The 24,361-nt window shown below is 35.1% G+C and overlaps 1 protein-coding gene across 3 annotated transcripts in view; it reads left to right on the top strand.

Annotated features, from left to right (window-relative positions):
• Positions 1–24,361, top strand: part of Eogt (EGF-domain O-GlcNAc transferase) — a 402,968-nt gene that overhangs the window by 359,645 nt on the left and 18,962 nt on the right. For 2 of the 3 annotated variants that reach the window (XM_090408016.1, XM_090408097.1), the window contains one exon: positions 16,493–17,558. In XM_090408016.1, the coding sequence (XP_090264142.1) occupies positions 16,493–16,657 (165 nt within the window). In that variant the 3' untranslated portion in view covers positions 16,658–17,558. Of the gene's footprint in view, positions 1–16,492; positions 17,559–24,361 lie in introns of those variants that run through there. The other variant, XM_090408171.1, reaches the window with a different exon arrangement.

Here is a 24,361-nt window from a genome sequence, read left to right on the forward strand (position 1 = left end):
ATAACAGTTGAGCTATTTAATGATCACTTTATTAGAATGTTCCGTCTTGGTACTATAGGCTTTATTCCTAGCAGGATAATGGCTGGTCAAGTGTTAGAAGAATGAAGAGGATATATTCCTTATATTGAGTACACTAAATCAATAAGGCAGCGTGACTAGATGGATTTTCACCACATGTTTTAAGGGAATGTGCTGAGGAACTGACTGTGCTATTAACTTGGCTGTTTAATGAAAGTCTTGCAATGAAGCAGTTTTTTCCCCCATAGAATGAAAAGAGGTTAAGATAGTACCATTGCATATGGGTTGTGGTGATAGAATGGAGGTGCCAATCTATAAGCCTGTTTATATTTTATTATTATTGTTATTGTTATTAAGAGATACCTCCAGGAAGTCATAGACTCATCAGAGGAGGCCATATACTACACACACCCAGCTATCATACCACTTGAATTCATTCACACTGTTTGCACTCACAACATCAATGACAATCCATTCCAATCACCACCACTCTATGAGAGAAAAATCTAGTCCTCACCCCATTCTTAGCAGCCTTCATTCTCAGCTTCCAAGGATGCCCTCTCCTCCTTTCCCCACCTTCCATAAATTGAAAATTTTCATCGATTGAAATCCTGTAATACCATTTCAGAAGTTTGTAAGTCTCAATCATATCACCCCTCTTTCTCCTGTTTGCTAGTATCTGCAGTCTGCAAATTCTCAATCCATCTTCATAATCAGTATTCCACAATCCTGATATCATTTCTAACACTCACCTTTGCACTCTCTCCACTATATCAGAATCACAACAGAAATCAGGAGACCAGATGTGCTCACAATAGTCCAAGCGAGGTCGTATCAAGGACTTGTAAAGAGACAAAATGACATCCTTATTTTTACATGTAAACATTTGTTTCAGCATTGCAATTAAATTTTGAGTTGTATTTGCAATATCTTTGCCACATGACCCCTGAACTTCAACTTCCTATCTATTAATACTACAAGATCCCTAGCCTCATCAGTTTCTTCTAGCCTAATCCCACCAATATAATACAACATTGGATATCTAATCACTCCGAAGTGAATGACTTTACATTTACTGACATTGAACTGACACCCATTTTCTCATGCATACAATTCCAGCATATTCAAATCATTCTGCAAAAACTGCACATCAGCAGCATTCCTGATTACCCTACCTATCTTTGCATCAGCAAATAGCTGTATGTCACTTGTCAAATCTTTCCCAACATCATTAATGTACAGATTAAATAACAGTGGACCAAGCACTGATCCTTAAGGTAATTACTGGTGTGGTATACCAGTAATTACCATAAATCTTGCAAACTTACATCTCATGTATACCACTTTTTGATATCTGTCAATCAGCCATCCTCTTATCCATGCTAATATTCTATAACCTAGACCCAGTCTGCTATGCTGTATTCTGTCAAAAGCCTCAGCAAAATCCAAAAGATCATAGTGTAATCATTGTGCTTGTCTAGTTTAATGGTAAAATTGTTATAAAATGTGAGCAAGTTGCTAAAACAAGACCATCCCTTAGTAAACCCATGTTGTTCATTGCAAATTAGAGATTCACTGTCAACCCATTTCTGAATGCAAGCCCTGACCAATTTTTCCAAAATCTTCACCACTACCACCACTCCTGAGATACTAATTAGTCGATAGTTGGATACATCTGTCTTTGAACCACCCTTGTGCAATGGAATTACCATACATTCCTTCCATTCCTGCAGAATCTTTCCTGTTCTGAGACTCATATTAAAAAGCCTGGTCAAAGGAATGGCCACTTCAGCTGAACACTCTTTTAGCACACATGCTGATATCCCATCAGTCCCAATTGCTGAATTCTTATTCAATTTGTGCAGCAGCTTTAATATCTCATCCTCATACACCTGTGTTTCTTCATCTAGTGAAGAGGTAACAGTGAGCTCGATGTTGCATACACCAGGTTGATAGCTTTTAACAAAATGGGCACTCATTACTGAACAACCTCTTCTGCATCTGTAACCCTCACGCCATCAGGATTTAGAAGAGTTATTCTTTCATATTCATTCTTTCTTTTACTTGCAGCATATCGATAGAATTCTTATGGGTTCTCTTTAGCATCAGAGCCAGTTTCTTTTCATACTCACACTTTGTTTTTTGTACAGCAGTTGTGACTATTCTAGCTTGCTGCTTATAACGTTCGTATATCTTCTGTAGTTGTTAAAATTTTGGAGAAATTGGTAAGAACTCATATACAGAATTGGGCAGATGAGGGTAATATTATTTATGCAGGCCAGCATGGATGTGTTAAAGGGTTCTCTTGTTTTATTAATCTGGTTACATTTTACAATAGAGTAACAAGAGCACTGGATGAAGATAAGGCATACACCGTAATTATTATTATTATTTATTTTATTTTATTTTATTTTTTTTCTAAGGCATTTGACAGGGTGCCATGTCACAAGTTGATTTTTAAGTTGCATCATATGGGTTTGAATATTAGATTAATGGATTGGATTGGTGTTTTGCTCTTTGCCGGATATCATATACAACTCTCTGATATCTCTGATTGATATCAGAGAGTTGTGTATGGGGGAGCAGTATCTGTGAGTATTAAGGTTACAAGTGGAGTTATTGATATATATATATATATATATATATAAAATCCTGAGTCAATGATATTGTCACAGAACTACAGGGAGATGTTCAGCTGTTTCCAGGTGATGTGAAGCTTGGGAGGGTTATTAGTAGTAGTTTTAGCTCTTCAAAAGGATTTGAGTAAGCTGGAAGGGTGGATAAAGGCATAGGGACATCTTACATTTAAATCTTACATTTAATGCAGCTAAATGTAAGATTTAAAATTTGGGAACTGTGGATGGGATGCTTCATACTCACTTGACAGAGTTATGTTGGAAGAAGCAAAGGATCTAGGGTTGATTGTGGATTGACATTTAAAATTCTGAGGACATATCGCAAAGGTTGTGAAGACATCTCAGAGAATTGCAGCAATGTTGAAGAAAACACAATGTTGAGGTGTGTTTGATGGCAGAAAAGATTTGTATAAGAATGATGGCCTGCACTTGAATTCATTTGGCATCAGAAACCTGGAGAAATTACTTCTTAGTATGAGACCCAATGCAGAGAGTCAGGGAAACTAGATCATCAAGAGAGGAATGGGAAAAATGTGTGTGAAAGTTCAGCTATGATATATAGGGTGTCCCAAAATTCACGCAAGATTTAAATTTAGCGCCATTTGTGTGGTAAAGTGTTGCCAACGAGAAAAAAAGACAGCGTGACAGCTGACAGTACAGGGTTATTAAAAATGGAGTGCTACATGAAAGAACAATGCATTTTCATTGCTGAGCAATATTTTAAAAATAATGAAGGTTTGGCAGCTACAGTTCGCAATTTTCGTACAAAATATGGTCGGAATAGTGATTTAACTTCATCAACTGTGAAAAGATTAATTAAAAAATTCAAGGAAATTGTATCAATTAGTGATCTTATACACTCTGGCCGTCCTTCAACAAGTCGTTCAACAGAAAATATCGAAGTAGTTCGTGAGAGTCCAGGAACATCAATTCGGCACCGTGGTCTTGAATTGGGCATTTCGAGAAGCTCTCTACAACGTATTCTCACAAAAGATTTGTATCTTTATGCTTACAAAGTTCAATTGACTCAAGAACTAAAGCCTACTGACCACACACACAGCGAAGAGAGTTCGTTGAATGGATTATGGAACAACAACAAGTGGATGCTTATTTTTCGAACAAAATCATCTTCAGTGATGAGGCTCATTTTCATCTTGATGGCTTCGTTAATCAACAAAATCGTCACATTTGGGATTCAGAAAATCCACAAGTGATTGTTGAGAAACAAATGCATCCACAATGTGTCACTGTTTGGTGACACGTTGTGGGTGATTTTGGGCTGGAGGCATCATCTGTCCATTCTTCTTCGAAAATGCGGCTAGTAAGGCAACAACAGTTAATGGTGCTCGCTATCGCGACATGATAATCCAGTTCTTTGTGCCTAAATTGCAAGATATGGATGTGGACGACATGTGGTTTCAACAAGACGGTGCCACATGCCATACAGCCCGAGAAACAAATCAATTACTGCATGAGTCATTTCCTGGTCGTGTAATTTCCCGTTTTGGTGATCAGAATTGGCCGCCCAGATCATGTGACTTAATGCCGTTGGACTTTTTTCTTTGGGGTTTTTTGAAGTCTAAGGTTTATGCCAACAAGCCCGTGACCACCCATGCCTTGAAGGAGGAAATTGAGCGCTGTATCAACGAAATTCAGCCACATTTATGCAAAACGGTCATGGAAAATTTCAACAAAAGAGTGCTTGTGTGCCAGCAAAGCCGTGGAGGCCATTTACCCGATATGCTATTCCATGCATAACCCTATACTGTATACTTTATGAATCAATAAGAAATTACAATTTTTAATTAAAAACCTGTGTTTTCTATCAAAATTACTTCTTGCGTGAATTTTGGGACACCCTGTACAAACGTGATAAAGATATGAATGCCTTTGAACATGGTTATGTACGTGGTGAAGGAGTGGAAAAATATGCTTTGGGTTCGGACCTTTTAAGTATGTCTGGGGAGGAAAAAGAGAAAATTCTAGAACAAGACCAAATAATTTGCATATCTAATTATAAGAATAGGCTAGGTCATAATTCATTATGTCTATACACAAATGCCAGGAGCATTAGAAACAAAGAGTTTGAGTTTGTTGCTTTATTGAATACGATGTGGCCTAAGATTGTTGGCATTAGTGAAACCTGGCTATCAGAATCAGATATGGTAAGTGAGATCGAATGTAATGGATATACAATTTTTAGGAATGACAGAAGAAATAGGAGAGGAGGAGAAGTGCTACTAATGATATCAGATGACTTAAGTCCAGGTAGGGTAGAAATACAAGAAAACAATGAAGTAACAATGTCCTATGTAATGATGAGTTTGAGTCTATCTGGTGTGAAGTGGAGGTTAACAGAATGAAATATATGGTGGAGTGTTGCTGTAGACCTGGTGACTCAATTGCACAGTGCTACTGCTACATTGGATGAAGAGTTAGAGATTCATGAAAATGAGATCGAAGAGCTGTTGCATAACCTAGATAAGAATTTGTCAATAGGGACAGATGGAATAGCAGCCCGTTTGCTAAAGGAATGTTCAGTTGAATTGGCTAGGCCTTTCACACATTTGTATAACTTGAGTCTCAGCTCAGGAATGATACCACAGGAATGTATGATAGTTCCATTGCACAGGGGTGGTACAAAAACTGATGTGTCTAATTACCGACCTATTAGTATCTCTGGTGTGGTAGTGAAGATTTTAGAGAAGTTGGTAAGAACTCGCATACAGAAATGGGTAGACAAGCATTCTGTGCTCTGCTGGTAACAGCATGGGTTTACTAAAGGAAGGTCATATTTTAGCAATTTGCTCATATTTCATAACAATGTTACAGCATAGTTGGATAAAGGGAATGGATACACTATGATGTTGAATTTTTCTAAGGCATTTGATAGGATACCACATGAAAAGCTGTTGCATAAACTGGAGAATATGGGATTGGAATATAAACTCTTGACTTAAGATCAGGGGATAGTTGACAGACAGATATCAAAAAGTGGTATACAGTGTGTGTGAATCTGCCAGGTGTAAGACCAAGTGTACCTCAGGGTTCAAGTCCTTGGATCATTATTGTTCAATCTATACATTAATGACATCAGGCAGGATCTAACATCAAATGTGCAATTGTTTGCCAGTGATGCAAAGATAGGCAGGGCAATCAGGGATGCTACTGATATTCAGCAATTGCAAAATTATTTGAATAGACTGGAAATTTGGCCAAATGAAAATGGCTGTCAGTTTAATGTTATGCATTTTGGCATGATTAGAGTTCCAGAGGAGAGGATGAAGGGATGGATAACAAAAATGATGTTAGGACTGTACAACATTGAGGATAGACTGAGGCCATGTGGACTGCACAGCTTAGTGTATAGAAGGCAAAGAGGGGGGGGGGGATATGATCAAGATATTTGAGATGTTGAAGGATTATTATTGTGTTAACACTGAGCAAGGATGAGAGGTCATCCCTGAAAGTTGCAAAACGATGTAGTGAGTAAAAGGGTAAGAAGTAAGTTTTTTTGCATGGGGAGTGGTAGGAGTATGGAATGCATTGCCTGAGAGGATGATGGACGTGCAGACTACAGACAATTTTAGGGTCTGGTATGGTAGACTTTGTGTTTACTAGAGATGACTTCTCACAGTGAGTCTTTTGACTCCATTGGTTTTGGAAAATAATAATAATAACAGCTAAATAACTTTCAAAACCTTTCTTTCTGAAAGACTGCTACTAAAAGAACTTTTTCTCACTAGTTCCAAAAACTCTTCCATATCACTGATATCTGTATATATCTCTCTCACTAATACAGTACTATCCAACTGTTTACTAGTGACCATGTTCTTCTTTTCACTTACACATTTTCCAGCACCCATGATACTTCTGGTTCCACTTCAGTTGTGAGGTGAGGGAAACCATTGCCATTCCATGTTATCTTTAATGCAATTTGCTTGAAAGCAGTAAACTCACATTTTCAGTAAACCAAATAAGTTGTTTTAACTTATGTAATTTAAAAATAGCTAAACATTAAACTATAATACTAATTTTAGGTCAGAATAAATTCCAATTAAATAAATTAATTTCAAGGAATGTGGAGAACAGAGAGCTTCTGACCTAATGTCCAATCCTCACCTTCTCGTGGTGCACTCTGTTAGGTACTTGAATACTAAATGAGCGAGGATGCACTGGCAATTTGGGATTTAGCCGACCAAATTTTATTCTTATTAGCCTCAACCAAAACACAAAATGATGTTATAACATGACAGAATTTCATGCTGGCTGGAGCATCACCAGTTAAACAAGGCCCTCGTTGTTTTCGCCAGGGAACCAAGACAAACAGTGAAAAGTCAGCTACTGGAACAAATCTGAAAACCACACCAACTCAACATCACCAGAGTTCAAGATTGGTACTATCAACATAAGAAGCTTGAATGGCAAAGAAATGGAGCTAGCTGAGGAATTAGATAAGTACCAGATCAACATAATAGGGGTGACTGAAACCAAAAAGACAAAAACTGGTGAGATCTTTCTGAGCAATAAATAGAAAATGTTATATTCAGGCAATGACAATCAAGAAAATGAAGGAGTAGCCATAGTATTCAACACTAAATACGAGGCTAATCTTCTTGAATGGCAGGCAGTCTCAAGTAGAGTGATGTGGGCAAATATCAGAATGGGGAACTGAAAAATGAGAGTTATTTGTGCCTATGGTTCCACAGAAGGTTCTACTAAGGTAAAAGTGGAGGAATTTTTGAGACTTTAGAGAAAGCAGCTGACACGATGAGAAAGGAAAAGTTGTAATAGAAATGGTATGAAGGTCAGCAATAACAAGACAAAAACAATGAAAATAGGCAGAAGCATTGAAAATATCAACTGCGTTGTGAATGGAGAACCTATAGAACAAGTAAAACATTTCAGCTACTTTGGCACGATTTTTAGTGAAGATAGTAAATTAAATATGGAAATAGACAACAGAATCAACAAAGATGGAATGGTAGGAAGTCAATCGAATAAATTTTCTGAATGCACTCCAGGCAAGTTGAACTCTCCTATTTATTTCCTTTTGGGGTCTACAGTTTAGACCAATGAGATGACCTAAGTATGTATATGAAGAGACTCTTTCCAAAAAATTGTTTTCAATTATTATGTTTTTTGGTGTTACTAATCGATTAAACATGATTTTAGTTTTTTTCTCTGTTTATCTTTAGACTGACTTTTCTTCTTTCATGATATAGGTCTTCTATCATTATATTAAGGTCTTCTGGAGTGTTTGCAAAAATTATGATATCATCTGCATATCTTAGATGTGTTAAGTTTCTGTTATTAATTTTTATACCAAGGTTTGTCCAGTTTATATTATTAAATATTTCTTGAAGGACTGCTGTAAAGATTTTGGGTTATAGAGAGTCTCCTTTTCGGACACCTTTTTCAATTGATATTTTATTGCTACTCATGTGAAGTTGGATTGTTGCTGTTGCAGTGAGGTATATTGCCTGGAGGAAGTCCATATAGTTAGTTTTGATGGAATCAAATGCTTTTTTTTTTTCATTATCAATGAAGGCTAAACAGAGAGGCAATTGGTTTTTTTCTGCTTTTTCTATTATTTGTTTTACTGCATGAATATGATCAGCTGTGTTGAAGCCTTTACGGAATCCTGCTTGTTCTACTGGTTGATTTGAGTCTAGAAGAGGTGTTAACCTGTTTGTTATTACTTTTGTGAGAATTTTGTACAGATTAGAGAGAATACTAATTGGTGTATAGTTCTTTACTTCTTCTTTGTCCCCTTTTTTAAATAATAGTATCAGAATAGCATTTCTCCAATTTTCTGGTATCTTCCCCTCTTCTAGCCATAAATTTAGTAAGTTTGTGGCATGGTGAATTATATTGTTTCCTCTCCATTTAATTAATTCTATGTGAATTAGGTTTTCACCAGGACATTTTTCATTTGTTTTAATGCTTGTTTTATTTCATTTGAAGTGAATAGGGGGATGAATTCCATATGCAAGGGAGAGGAGTGATTTATATTTGATTTATCTGTTGAAAGATCACTATAGAGTTCTTTATAAAATTCTTCTAGCCTGCATAGGATTTGTTCTTGGTTCCTGGTAGTTCCATTCTTACCTTTTATTGCAGTTATTTGACTTTTGCCAGCTGATAAATATTTTCTTAGTATTTTCGTATTTTTATTGTTTTCGATTGTTTCTTTTATTTTTTTAGTGTTATAAGATCTTATTTCATTTCTCATATTTTTCCTTATTGTTTTGCATAGTTCTGCTTATTCTATTTTAGAAATTAAGATTTTGTCTTGTTTCATATTTTGTCTTGTTTTTTTTAGTAGTTGTAGGGTTTCCTCTGAAAGTTTATGGTCTTTTTGTCGTTTGTTGTTTTTGAGTTTGTTGACTGTTGAGATTATTACTTCCATTAGATTTTTGCTTATTTTATTTATGTCTTCTTCTTCAAATATATTTATTAAGTCCAGTTTTTGATTGAGTTTTTCTTCATAATCCTTCTTCTTGTTTTCGATAGGTTTAAGTTAAAACTTCTTGATTTTTTGTTGTTTAGCCATTTTATTCTTTCCAATTTGGGGTTTATTTTAATTTTGGCTCTGACCAGTCTGTGGTCACTTCCTGTTTTTACTTGATTTAGTACTGAAGTATCTTGAACTATTTCTTTATTATTACACAGTATATAATCTATTTCATTTTTTATTTCTGCTTTGGACTTCTCCATGTCCATTTTCTTTTGAGGGCTTTCTTAAAAAATGTATTCATAACATAAAGCTTGTTACTGATAGAGAATTCTGTAAGAGCCATTCCTGAGTTGCTGCTTGTACCATATATGTATGGTCCTATTGTATCTATTTGATGAATGGGATGACCTACTTTGGGATTAAAATCACCCATTACTATAGTAAAGTTTTGATTGCTATTTCTTTTTTTATCTAGAGTGTGCTGCATTGAGTCATAAAATGTATCTATCTCTTCATCAGTGTGAGATGAGGTGGGAGTATATATTTGGATGATCCTGATTTTAAGTTTAGAGTTTATTTTAAGTGTCATTTCAATTATTCTTTCATCTGTATAATTAAATTCTTCTATAAGGTGCGTAATTGTTTTTTTAATTAGAAATCCCACTCCGTATTGTTCTTTAGTTTTCCCATAATAGTATAGGTAGTCTCCATTTTTTAGTTTTATTAAATGTTCATCCTGCCTGCGAACTTCACTTAAACCTATGATGTCCCATTTAATATGTTTTAGTTCTTGCTGTAAGATCGTAAGGTCTTCCTCTTCCTTAAGTGTTTGACAATTAAATGTTCCTATATAGAGGAAAAGAGGGTTACTGTTATATTTATGAGTTCTTTGGGCTATTCCAGTATTGCTTATTATTTGGGAAAGCTTCCCCACTGCATCATTCACTTCTTCTTCTCCCATAGTCCTAAATGAACCATTGGGTCATTCATGGCTGGTAGGTACTCTTTGCTAGCCTCCTCCAGTCGTCTCGGTCTCTTGTTCTTGATGTCAGTTGAGAAAGGGAGGAATTTGTCCATTTTTTGATGTTATCAGTCCATTTTAATCGATGTCGGCCCCTAACCCTTGATCCCGGAACAATTCCTTCTAGGGTTTGCTTTGGAATGCCATTAGCCCTCTCCACATGTCCAAACCATTTCATCTGTCTTCTTCTGATGACTGTCAGAATATTTTCCCTTTTTCTCCCATCTATTGAGTCAATCAGTTTTAGGACATTTTCATTGGTTTCGTTAGCGGTATAGGTATGCATCATTCACTGGTCTCCATAAATGGTTTCGATCAGAGTAGTCATATAGTTGGAGAAATTTAGTCATATCCAGTGATTGCCCATTCGGCCCTGGGATTCTACAGCCTTTCTTTGTTCTTCTTGGCATTGTAGTGGAGGGGTTGTGGCCTAATCTCCCACGCTGGCCACATAACGTCTTGGGAGATGCATTTTATAGCTTTCTGCCAGCTCTATGTGCTTAGTATCAACTTTGCCATGGCTCATTACAACACCATGTTTCCCGGGGAGGGGGGGGTTCACGTGGAGGCATGATACTAAGACTTCCTGGATATGGCCCTCCAGACTTCATTGAAATATTGGCACTGCCATCTATGTCAGTTCCATCAGGGTTTTTGACCGTGTTGTAGGTTGCCAGCCCACCACAGAAATCCATCCCAGGCTTAACTGTGCTCAACATGTTACAAGCATGACTGATGGCTAGTCAGCCAAGATCCTGGTAGGACAACACAGCTAATTCTCCCCCAATCTCAGAATATGGTCACTTAAACAAAATGGGCAAAGAAAGATTAACAAAACAAGTGTTCAAAATTATTTTTATTTTTCAATATAATCTCCCTTAAGACTAATACATTTATTCCAGTGATGCTCCAATGCCATTATTTCATCCCTGTAGTGGTTCTCAGTAAGATCTGCGAAATACCCCTCTACAGCTGCAATCACCTCTTGATTCAAAGAAAAACGCTGACCAATGAGGAAGAGTTTTAGTTTTGGGAAGAGATAGAAGTCAGAGGGAGCCAAATCTGGGGAATAGGTGGATGTTCCAGCAATTCATAGTGCAGATCCCTTAATTTTCCCATTGCCAAAACACCTTTATGGGCTTGTGCATTGTCCTGATGAAAGTTGATTTTTTTTCTTCTGCAAACTGAGTCTTTCTCACGAATTTTTCCATCTAGTCTGGTTAAAAGTTCAGAATAATATTCCCTGGTTATTGTTTTACCCTTTTCAGCTATCAGCTAATGCCTTTTATTCCCTTATAGGGAGTAGGCGAGGCCTTTATACCCTATCTAGCTTTTAGAGACTGAGTGGGCAGTTCAGTCTCCACCGGTAGCCAATCAGAGATAGCTGGCCCATGTCTATCACTAATTATGGCAGCCACCAATGAAGAGGCTGGCAAACAAGTGCTGCCGTGCCAGAGATCGACTAACTCGGCAATCGGTCGAAGAAAGGCTTAGAAAAAGTTCATCCATTCGGTGACTAGACCTGAACTTAAGTCTTGACTTCAAGCGCAGAGGAGGCTAGCGCCACTTCCACTGACACAGGCCTCTTTATCCTTTTCAAGATAATTAATAAACAAAATACCTTTATCATCCCAAGACACCGATGCCATGACCTTTCCTTCTGATGGAACCTACTTTGTCTTTTTTGGAACTGACGAACTGGCTTCTGTCCACTGTTTTGCCTACTGTTTGGATTCTAGTGTGTAATGGTGAATCCAAGTCTCATCCATAGTAATAAATCCACTCACAAAATCAGTTTTATTCTTGTCAAAACGCTCAAAGTAGTGTTTAGAGATTTTCATGCGAGTGCATTTTTGATGTGCTGTGAGCAAGCTCAGCACCCATCTTGCACAAAGCTTTTTCATTTGCAATTCTTCATGTAAAATATATCCTACATGGACTTTTGAAATGCCTATAGTTTCAGCAATTTCACGCACTTTGACTCACTGGTCATCCAATACCATATTGTACACTTGATCAATGATTTCTTTTTACACTGTTTGGAATTCCTTCACATGGATTATCTTCAAGGCTGGTACAGCCACATTTAAACTCGGTAGCCCATTTCTTAATTTTTGTAAATAAAGGAGAAGAGTGCTCATAAACATAGGAACTTTGAATGAATTTCTTTTGGTGTTAAACCTTCTTTTACAAGAATTTTATAACTGCACAATACTCAAATTTATCCGCTTCAAGGCTTCGGACAACTGTATAAAACAAACTACACTCGGGTCTCCTCTTTTTATGCGTATCTTTTATTATGCGGTTTTGAAGTTATGCAGTTCATATTTCATGCAAATTCTGGGTTTCCCTGTTGTACATAATGAACAGCGTTGCAGCACATTCTGGAGTAATGTGAGTAACATGTAAGCAGTGAGTGTCCGTGAAGTTTAATTTGCATGTGCATAAGTTTTGTCTTTTCATTACTGTAAGTCTAAATTTTGCTAATTTTTATTTTAAAAATTTAATTTGGCCCACCAATGGAGAAAAAAAATGCACCAAAGAAAAACAATTTCTCTGGAAATGAAAATTGCAATTTTAGATCGCTTAGCAAAAGGAGAGGTATCTACAATGATTGGTAAACATTTTAATTTAGGCGAATCTACTATAAGAGCAATTCAAAAGAATGAAGTCGCAATAAGAAAATCTGTCATTTCTGGCACAAAACTAAGTGCCAAATTATCATTGTACTCAAGAGATGCTTTATTATAAAAAAAACAGAACGAGCGCTCGTAATTTGGATTGAAGAATTAACTCGAAGAAATCCTATAAGTGGTTATTTAATTAAACAAAAAACTCTTCAGTTTTATGAACAGATGAAGCAATTGGAGCCATCTACTTCCACTTCCCAGGCTGATAAAGAATTTTTGGCTAGCAAAGGATGGCTAACTGGGTTTTTAAAAAGGAATGCACTTCATAATGTGAAGCCTTTCTTTTAGGCTTACACGGTGATCCGAATGCATTTTTGAAAATTATGGAGACAACTACCGTGTTTGAATAAAAACTTTAGTTTAATTTTTAGTTATATTTTCTTTATTATAAAAAGTTAGTAAATTCCTAAGACACGATGGATCGACCCTTCACAAAGCTATATTGTCCTTCATAGAGTATCATATTCATATCCATCCATTCCTGAATTCTCTTTTTGACTAATTTTTCCAGTATTTTAACTACCACTCTTGAATTACTGATTGGTCTATAATTTGCTACTGCAGTCTTAGAACCTCCCTTATGCAAGGCAATTATTTTATCCTCTTTCTACTCCCTTGGAACTCTATCAGAGCTGAGACTTAAATTAAAGAGCTTAGTCAGAGGCATTTGCCAGCAATATTTACATTGAGATAATGCAATATCCTAAGAACTGTCAATTTATTTACTTCTGCTCCCACATAAGTCTCTGCCACATATGTCATAGCATTAACCTCAATTGTATAATATGCCCTTGCAAATTGGTCACTCAGTAACTTAACTGTTTTATTTGCTTTTGTAACCACATGACTATCTGCACTAATTAACCAGGTTATTCTTCCATAGTCATTCTTCCTCTTACTTGCCACATAGCAAAAGAACTCTTTGGTATTATCTTTGACTTGCTTGGCTAGTTTCTTCTCGCAATCTGATTTTGGCTTCTTTCTTGCCTGACCTTTGTACTGCTCATGAGTTTGCTGGTCACCTTTCTCCTTATATACCCTCCACAGCATTTTCTTTTTTTTCAGAAGCTCATTCTTAAAATTCATAAATCATAAAACCCTATAAGTGAACCCAAAGGCTTCACTTATAGGGTTTTATGCCATGACACAGCTTCAAGCTTCTTCCTAAGCTTAGTTATGGATTACTCTTCTGATCCTATGACCAGTTCCAGTATTCTTGAACCTCAAGTCTCCTCCAAGTTAGATGCCAACTTCTCACTCAGCATATCATAGCCATTTACTGCTAGTGACAGAAAAAAAATCCAAACAGACTTTGTGAGGACTAAATGTCTAACTGCTAGAATGGTATTCAGGCCTTCACTTGAGCCCTCTCAGTGTTGTAGGACACAACTTCTACCCTTCCATGTTTTCACCTGTCCTGATGATATACAATAATAGCATCTAACAATAAGACAGACCTCTTTGGTGTCTGTCTTTTCCTCTAACTTTTGTTTAGATGACCAAAGAAACTCTCCCCCATCTATGCCACAAACTATCCACATCCTATACCATCTGATTTTTTACCAGAAGGACATCCGAAAAATACTCAGTAAATTTGATACTAATAAGTCTCCTAGTACAGATGGTATCCCTTCACTTGTACTGAAAGCTTACTCCAGATCTAACACTAATTCTATATCATCTTTACACACTGTCATAGTTATCAGTCATGCATCCAATAATATGGATTCTGCCACCCCTGCTCCATAGCCAATCTCCTAGCTAACCTTGCAGACCTATGGATATAAGCCAGAAAGATTGGAGAAACTCATAATTACTGTTGATATTTCCAAAGCATTTGATTAAGTCTGGTATTGTGGCTTTTTTCAAAAGCTGCTGTCTCATAGTCTCTCTTCTATTCATTGTGAGTGGAATGCTAGCTTCCTCTCTGGTCATTCATTGAATGATGCAAAGGATGATTTCCTTCCATTAGATTTTTCTATCATTGCTGAATATTCCAAGGCTATGTGCCTTCACCTCTATTCTTCTTCTTACTCATGATTTTCTCTCAATAACATCCACTCCTATTCATAGCTTTGATGATGATGACCATACTGCATACCACTCTTCTTCAGTTTAAAAATCTTGTAATACTCAAATGATTCAAGCTTCAAAATCTTCTATGATTGTTGTCTTAAAGACCAATTATCTTGCAATTCTCAAGTAATGTGAAGATAATCCAGTGAACCCAAAGCATCATTGAAACTGCATGAAATTATTACACATGAATATTTTTGCTACCATGTAATGAATCTAGACATGAAAGCAGAGTTGATGAAGATGAGGCAAGAGATGAAGTGCATTCAAAATGAAAAGAAAAGAATTATGAACATACATGGAAGAGTGGGAGGAAAGATAGCAATGTGAAAGATGTAACAAATGATTCAAGAGTGGCTCTCTATGGAGATTTCATTATTAGAGGTGTGGTGAATGAGAAGGTGCATAAGGTTCATTTTCCTGGAGGTAGAATGAGTAGAGTGATTGAAGCATTGGACCTAAGGAATATGCAAGCAAAAAGAGTTGGTGGTTGTTGTAGGATGAATGATTGGATGGGAACAAGGAAAATGTTAGATTTGATATCACGAGGTTATTAAGGAGAGTAAAAGATTACAGTGTGGTAAGAAAGATAGTCTGTGTTGCCAAGGATAATAGTGATGAATTGAGTCAGTGAGCAAAGATTATGAAATTATGTTAGCACAGCAATGCGAGGAGAAAGGAGTGTATTTTGTGAATATGTGGAATGAATTTGAGGGATGGATGGAACTGTATAAAGAAGATGGGCTGCATTTAAATTTTGGTGTGAGTCAGCTGAAGAGCTTGTTGCTGGAAGGAGAGGTAATGACTATAATGAACAGATCTGAGGTTGTGAGGTGATATGAAAGAGCAAGAAAGCAGGGTAGCTAGGCTTGCAAATAGAGAGGTGAATATCATGAGTGTGTGGAAGCACAATACAAACAGGGAATTGTGGGGGTCGTTTTGTTAGTTTGGGAACTAACAAAAATGCTGTATATTAAATTTAATAGTTATATTCACAAATTTAAAGAAGCTTCCAAATTGGCTTTATGTCCTTATTCTAAACTAACTGTAGTCAGCATACATAAAAAAACCTAAAAATTATGGAACTTGGTTATGAAAGATGTTATAGCATAGATTAACAATGTGTATATGCAGTATGCTCTGTCAATTTAACAGCGGTTTCATTTATGTCACTTTATGTATTAAAAAACCATTCTGCTTTAATACATTTTCAAATTGATATAACTTAATGAGATATGCCCTAGTGAAACTAGTTGGATGAATCAATTCAAACTTATAATGTGGATTCATTAAAATGGATAACAGAACTATGTTCTTTCCATTCTGTCCTCCATTCTTTTTTTTTTGTTTGATTAAATGGTTGGCATTTACCACTTTACCTTAATATTACCAATAATGGGAACTGAGTTATATAATTTAAGTAACAAAATTGCAATTAGTTCCTCAGTTTTTTTAATAACACACACACACAAAAAAATGAAGTATTTTCTCATTACTGATGCTGTAATTTGTAATTAACTTGCATATTATGTTTTGTTTTATTGAAATAATTATTCAACTTACTAACATCTTCAAATGATACCATGTACAGGGTCATCATCCTACCTTAGGAGCTCATGCCAAGTTTACTAATTATGCTTTTGATATTGAGGAATTTATGACACTGCTACAGAGAGCCGCAGATCATGTGAGACAACATCCAGCATTTGTAGCAACTCATAGAAAAGCCAGTAGATTTACACATTATGACCTATAGGTAATTTAATTGTGATATATATTTAATTTCTTTCACAGAACTTGTTGTTGCTACTTTAATGCAGGGAAGTTTGATGGACTTTTTTTTTTAAAGAAAAAAAGATTTCTATTCCCGAAATCAAGGGAATCAAAAATTACGTAAATCTACTGTTGTAAGATACAATTAAAATGCAGATTTCTCTGCATTTACAATTCTCTTGGGAATTAAAAATTTATGCTGTGATATTCAATAGAGAATAATGTATATTTTTAAAATGCTATTTCCTTAAATGGAAATGAAATGTTTTCTGTAACTTAAATTTATAACCATAAATAAGATACGTAATGTGTATACTAAATTTAAAGACATAATTTATACTACAAAAATAAATAAATAAATTCTAATTATTCTCAAGCACTTCATTTTTCTTATACCAGCACAACTATATTTCAAAAATTATATAAAATTGCTATTGTCTCATTGTGTAGATCAACTTTCAGATTAAGAAAATTTTGGTGATTATGATTATTGTTTTTCATTTATAATAATATAATTTATGAAAAATAATATGTATGTGAAAGAAAAATCTTTCAAAACTTGACTGTTATTTATTTATTAATAATTATAATTCCTGACTGAAACATCCATAGATTTTATAATGAAAATAACTTTTCAGATTATTATTTCATACTGAAATAGTATGAAATGTAAATACTTCTGATTTTTTTAATATAATTAAACCTGTTTTTTCTCTTCAACTATAATATTGAACATTAACAGTATACCAGTGATATTGTTTGCTACTGCTATGATGCTCAACATCCTACCAGCATTTTACATTTTATTCATAAAACTAAAGTGTTGTTATTTTATTTTTGAACTGTGATTTGGGTTTTCAAATTAATTTGTTTTCATCTTCTTAGTAATTGTTCGCTCTATGAAAATAAAGGATATGCTTGTATGGAATCACAGTTAGGAATTAAAATATGAATATTCTTTTGTATCTTGATCAAGTAAATTCTTTATGTCCCTGTTAAGAGGGTAATGTCATACCAATTTTGCTACAGACACTATTGCAGTATCTTAAAAGCAATTACATCTTTAGATTAGTATGATCTCTTCAGTTTTCACTTGCTTTCCTTTCCTAATAGTTGCCTCATGTTCAAGTTGTTTTTTTTTAAACTGGTTCTTGTATACATTAGTGAAAAGACCATTTATAAGAAACACAATTACTTTATTGTTATGTGCAGCACTAACTACTTGTACAAATTCATTTGTTTTACAACTACGCCAGTTAGACTATGTATCGAGTGTGAGATTATAAGATTTAAACTAAAGACAAAACACATATTGTTAGTATTACCTGCTTATGTTAATCTTTATCTTATGTAGGTTCAAAATTTTCAGGATAGTGTATTGACAGATCTAACAAATAAGCTTAGGTGTTGACAGTTATTCATGATATATTTTTAACAGTATTAACAACATCAGCCCAATGTGTTCACAAACCATTTAATTAAATCAAAGAGGAATATTTGCAGTTTAATTCACATTAACACACACACTCACACACACACACACACACAGTGTATATATACACACACAATTTATTACAATTCTTTGTTATTTTCAATTCTTCCTAATTCAAACTTAGTTCTAATTTACTTCCTTAAAGCTAAATCACAATCTAGATTATCCTGCCAGTCATGTATATATATATATATATATATATATATACAAACTGACAATAAAGCATACCTTGAGTAAGCTTATTTCAATGCCAATTTACATTATCTTATTATACTCATAAACAGACACTCTTGATGTACAATTTTGTTCAGAATTATCACATACATAAGTACTTAGAATTCTTGTTCAGCACTGCCTCTTACATGAATTTTTGTTCACACGAAGGCGCTCCCTTTTGTCCTTCTTTCCTTCCTCTGGGCCCTTTAGGACCTATGCCCTTTTTTTACTCTATGCCCTTTAGGACCCTTGCAATGCTCTGCTTTCGATTACTGACAACTGACCTTACAAGGTGGCGGACCCAGGTAGAAGATTCCAAAACCTATGACTTATGACATTTCTCTTTTAGTTACTGCCAGCAGATCGAGGTAAGAGAAAGTGAAAACCCTAACACAGAGTCCTTCTTGACGTCTCACCTTAGCTCAGACTTCCAGTGTATGCATGTGCTTGTCTCTCGAAACTTCCATATATGGTCATGTGTTGACATTCAGCCATGATGACATCATACTTTGCACTTCTTTTGAAATTGTTATATATGACAATTCTTAGAATTCTTCACTGTTCTTATAATTTGACTTACTAATGTGCCACATTATTTTAACAAAGATTCATGGTTAACTTATTACAAATACAAGATTATTACAGACAAAATTTGAAATTTCTTTAAGTGCAATCTCCTTAGAAAACTATGAAAAAGTGAACTTGATAAGTTACATAGTTACATATCATGAGAGATTTTACAGATTCACTAGACTTTCAAAAAAATAGTATTTGGGAACCATCTTAATTCTATAGAAAATGACAAATGTACTGTTATCTTATTTCACGTCATTAAAAAAAAAAAAAAAAAAAAACTTCACGTGCACAAATCTTTAGAACTAAGAAATTGTCTCTGGCTGGAGCCAATCTCTTTGTCTGAACTACTGACGTTTTTCTATATTATATTTTGAAAGTTTATTTGTGTATTGACTGTGCCATCAAAATTCGTAGATAGGAATTCAAAGAAAAACACTCAGCAAAGCATGGAAATTTTCTCTCTCACTTATAACTAAATCTAGCAACGAATATTTTACTAACTTACAGTTGTGGCTACTTAACACTCTAGGTCACACAGATTCGATTTTTATGAGCAGTGCATTGGTAAGCAAGAATCAGGCAAATTATTTAACAAACAAAACAATTTATTCATGCAAATTAAATGTACAAAAGGGTTAATACTAAACACACAAATATTTCTCAGGCTCTATACTTCTACATCAAGATATATTGGGAATTATAATTAATCCTCTTAAGTAAACAATTCTCTGTTAACACAACTTTTCTATGGTACTACTTTAGCTATCACTTAGTCATACACAGGGCAAATTTACACATGCTAAACAAAAGTCTGGCTTAGCTAATAAACAATTCTAAGCATATTAACACTTCACCTTAAATAAATGCTATTCTATCTCACCTAACTGAACAACTTAATTCAAAGATTAGCTAAATGCCTTCAGTCCTCAAGTACTTTTAGCATAAAAACTTTAAAGAAATCTCCGTCACAAATTCCACCTCTAATGAAAAACAATATATTAAGCCTTACTTTGTATATAGTCGTCTTGTCCGCACTAATAGATTCTTGAAATCACTATGCACTGCTACTTTCCTTTTCTTGGCTATGCACACAGGTACCTTTTTCCGGGAATGATGAGGCCACCTTTTATTTCTGAGAGCATCTAGAAATGGGCGGCTTGAATTTCGGAAAGGCCTTTCTTCAAAAAACTTCAAATGAGTTATCTCGCACTTCGGGTGTCTGTTGGCTGGAACATGGGTCTCCGACCTTGAATCAGCAAAACTTTCCCAAACCTGGAGCCAGAACAGAATGAAGACGAACTTATTCTGCCATGAACATTGATAAGGCCATCTTTCTCTGTGGCCACCTGCCAGAAGACGATTGACCTACAAAGAACCTGTTGACGACTATGAACCACCTCCGACGAATACCAAAACTCTATCTGTCCAAATCCTGTGATGCCCTTGTATCCTCCTTTTATCTTGCTCATTTGACCTTGGGTCCTGCTATGATTTAATTCCCTTGGGTACTTCGTGGGTCTGCATCTGTGAATTCTGTTAACTCGCTGGAGGTGTCATAATAATAATAATAATAATAAAAGTTCAACAACTCTCAGATGTGAACTGTAGACTAAAATATAGAAACATTATTCAAGAAAAAATGAGTTTGAGAACAGAAACCACACCTTGGTGATTCAGTGGCAAGCCCTGAAGAAAACATTGATTCCGCCAGAGAGAGAGACATGTGGCGAGGTTGTCTGCAAGGATAGAAAAATCAGAACTCCATGGTGGACACGGGAAGTTAAAGAGGCAGTGAAGGAAAAGAAGAAAGCATATTGAAAGTTCCTGGCATATAAGTCAGCTTGTGCTCTTAGAGAATACAGAGACAAATGTAAGAAAGCTAAACACTGTGTAAAACTAGCTAAACAAATGTCATGGGAAGACTTTCATAAGAACATAGAAAATAACATAGAACAAGACAGTATGGACAAATTACTTGGAAAAATTGCTAAACAAAACAATCAATGACAGCACAGCTAAAAAAAACACTGATCAGGCATGCAATCAAGAATACATATCCATACTTGAAGTAGAAAAAGCCATCAAAAGCCTGAAACGTGGAAAGGCATCTGGAGTAGATGATATTCATCCAGAAATGGTCAAGTATGGAGGTATGAAAGTCTTACAGTGGCTGCACTGCATAGTTCAGAATGCCTTGACAGAGGGACGAATTCCCGATGATTGGAGTAGAGCTCCCATAGTACCCATATATAAAAAAAGATATAAAACTGAATATGAGAATTACAAAGGCATTTCTCTACTGAGTGTTCCTGGTAAGATTTACGTAAGTATACTTGAGAAAAACGGTTGAGAAAGATTGTGGAAGAAAAGCTTGGTGAAGAACAAGCTGGATTCAGGCCAAATAGAGGCTGTCAGGATAAAATTTTCACTTTATGACAGATAGTTGAGAAATCATGGTAATATAACAATGATCTGTATTTAAGTTTTGTAAATCAGGAAAAGGCATATGACAAGGTGCCAAGAGAGAAGCTATTCAAAACGCTACAGTTAAATGGTGTCAATGGGGCATTATATCAAGCAATACTTAGTCTTTATTTGAGTTGTAAGTCAGCAGTTAGAATTGAAGGAAGTACAGGAAGATGGTTTAATGTTAAATCTAGGGTCAGACAAGGATGTACATTATCCTCTCTGTTATTCGTTATCTATATGGATCACATTATGAACGAAAGTGGTCTTAAACCTGATATCAAAATTGGAGATGTTAATCTCATCTCTTTGCTTTATGTGAATGATGTTATACTTCTAAATAAATCCGCTACAAGTCTTCAAGATTCCCTGACTAAATTGAATAACTGTTGTAATAGGTATGGTATGATGGTCAGCAATAACACAACAAATGAAAATAGGCAGAAGCATTCAAAATATCAACTGCGTTGTGAACAGAGAACCTATAGAACAAGAAAAACATTTCAGCTACTTAGGCACAATTTTTAGTGAAAATGGTAAATTAAATATGGAGATAGACAACAGAATCAACAGAGTTGGTATGGTAGGAAGTCAACTGAATAAATTTATATGGAATAAGAGCAAAATTAGTCAAAACACTAAATTAGCTATATACAAGACAGTGTTCAAACCAATTTTAACTTATGGATCTGAGAGCTGGGTTAGAAATAAAACATTTGACCAAAGACTAGAGACAGCAGATATGACAGTCCTGAGAAAGATTAGGGGCATGAACAGATGGCATCGAAGGCAATATCATATTAAAAATGAGGATATTAAGAAAGAACTTGACATTGTTGGCATCTGGGAATGTGTGAGCAAAGTTAAAATCAGATGGTATGGTCACTTAAACTGAATGGGAGAGGAAAGATTAGCGAAGCAAGTATTCTCTGCCAGGTTGGCAGGAAAAAGACCCAGAGGAAGACCAAGATACATGTGGATTGATATGGTAATAAGTGTGCCTTAGAAGATAGAAATATAAGATCTGATAATGCCAGAGTCTTGTCAGGTAACAAATTGATTTGGTGGAAAATTACATCATCACTACTTCAAGATAGGAAGTAGTGATGATGTAAATTTTTATGTAGTACTATCATATCCTGTACACCCTTGAGCATACATATCAGGAATTTGATGATGATGAACAGAACAGTAATATTAGAATATGCAGATGATATATGCCTTGTTGTAGAAAATGCTGAAGACATTAGAACAACATTTAGAAAACTCAAAATTGCTACTGAAAAACTTGGATTACAAATAAACGAGGATAAAACTGAATATTAAATGTATTCAGAAGTCACAATCAAGGGAGAAATGACCACTTTACTATTGATTACCTGAAATTTAAAAGTGCCACCTCCTTCAAATATCTTGAACATTGATTATTCGAGATAATAAAATTAGTACAGAGGTAAAAGCCAGAATGCATGCTTCCAGTAGATCTTATCATTCACTATATCATTTATTATCTTCCAAAATTATATCAAACAGAGTTAAAACAGAAATATACAAGGCAATGATTAGACCTATTGTTTCATATTGAGCAGAAATCTGGAACATAACAGACTAAGATGCGAAAGCATTGCAGATCTTTTAATATAAAATCCTCCGAAAAGTCTCTGGACCGGTGAGCGATAACACAACAGGTAATTGGAGAAGGTTATTGGTTCTTGGTTATTCACATAATCAAGAACTATATTAATTCTATAGATCTCCACTTCTAGTTGATGACATTCAAGCAAGCAGATTGTGAGATGGCTTGGACATTTGAAAAGAATGAGTTAGAAGAGAATGGCTAGATAGTCATTCAAGATGAAGTCTGATGGAAAGCAACCCAGATGTAGATTGCGGGTGTATTGGGAGAATAATATCCAAAACGATTTAATGAGATCGGAATTCAGAACTGGAGTGAAAAAAAAAAAGCTCAAGACAGAAAGGATTGGAAGAAGCTAGTGCATGCCATGTCTGGACAGTTCATCATGGACAATTCATTGCTGAGACTATTCATCAAGGAAACTATTCCTTGTGGAGAAAATTAATCGCACGAAAATTCATCTTGAATATATGCGAAAAAAAATTTCCCATATAAGAAATATTTTTTAAAATTTAAGAAGTATTTTAAAGAATTAAGAAATTTTTTTAAAACATTTAAGATATATTTTATATATTATTTAATATTTCGATTATATTTAGCTTTTTTTTTGAAAAATTTTATTCGATATAAAGTTATTCATCGTGGATATATATATATATATATATATATATATGTGTGAAAAAAAAAAGAAATATTTTTTAATTTTTATACTCCACGTTTTAATTTAAGAATTATTTTTTAAAAGGTTTTAAGACATATTTAAAAAAAAATTAAGAAACAGCCAGTCTGGTTTGAAAAAATTGGTTTGAACACTGTCTTCTATACAGCTATTATTGGAAAATTTTCTAGCATTTATTTCCTTTTTCTTTTGGGGAGGGCCAGGGCCCATTTGGCCCACTCCCTGGGTGCGCCACTGTTTTGGACTGCCTACCAAGGAGAGACATACTTTACATCTTACAGGACTTAAAATGCAAAAGTGGAAAAGAGTATGATTGTCAGGCCGGAGTGTGGCATGTTTGGTCTAGGTGAACGTAACACCTGTGGTGAAACACTGTTGGAATTTGCCCATGCTAACAGATTAGTTATTACCAATACCTGCTTCCAGAAACATCCACGATGGACCTATACTTGCTGAATTGCATTTTAACGGTATTGATGCGAACACAGATTGTTAAGAAAATCACTATTTATTATTAGATATGTGAAGAGCCAAAGGCTTCAATTCGACGACATATAACTCGTAGTAGGGGTACAAGTTCTGTTCGCTACAAGCTTGATATTAACTAGGTCTGGCTACTCAC

Source organism: Typopeltis vanoorti, chromosome 1 (assembly GCF_054136105.1).
Source record: "Typopeltis vanoorti isolate ZY-2024b chromosome 1, IOZ_Tvanoo_1.0, whole genome shotgun sequence".
NCBI classification, from domain to species: domain Eukaryota; kingdom Metazoa; phylum Arthropoda; class Arachnida; order Uropygi; family Thelyphonidae; genus Typopeltis; species Typopeltis vanoorti.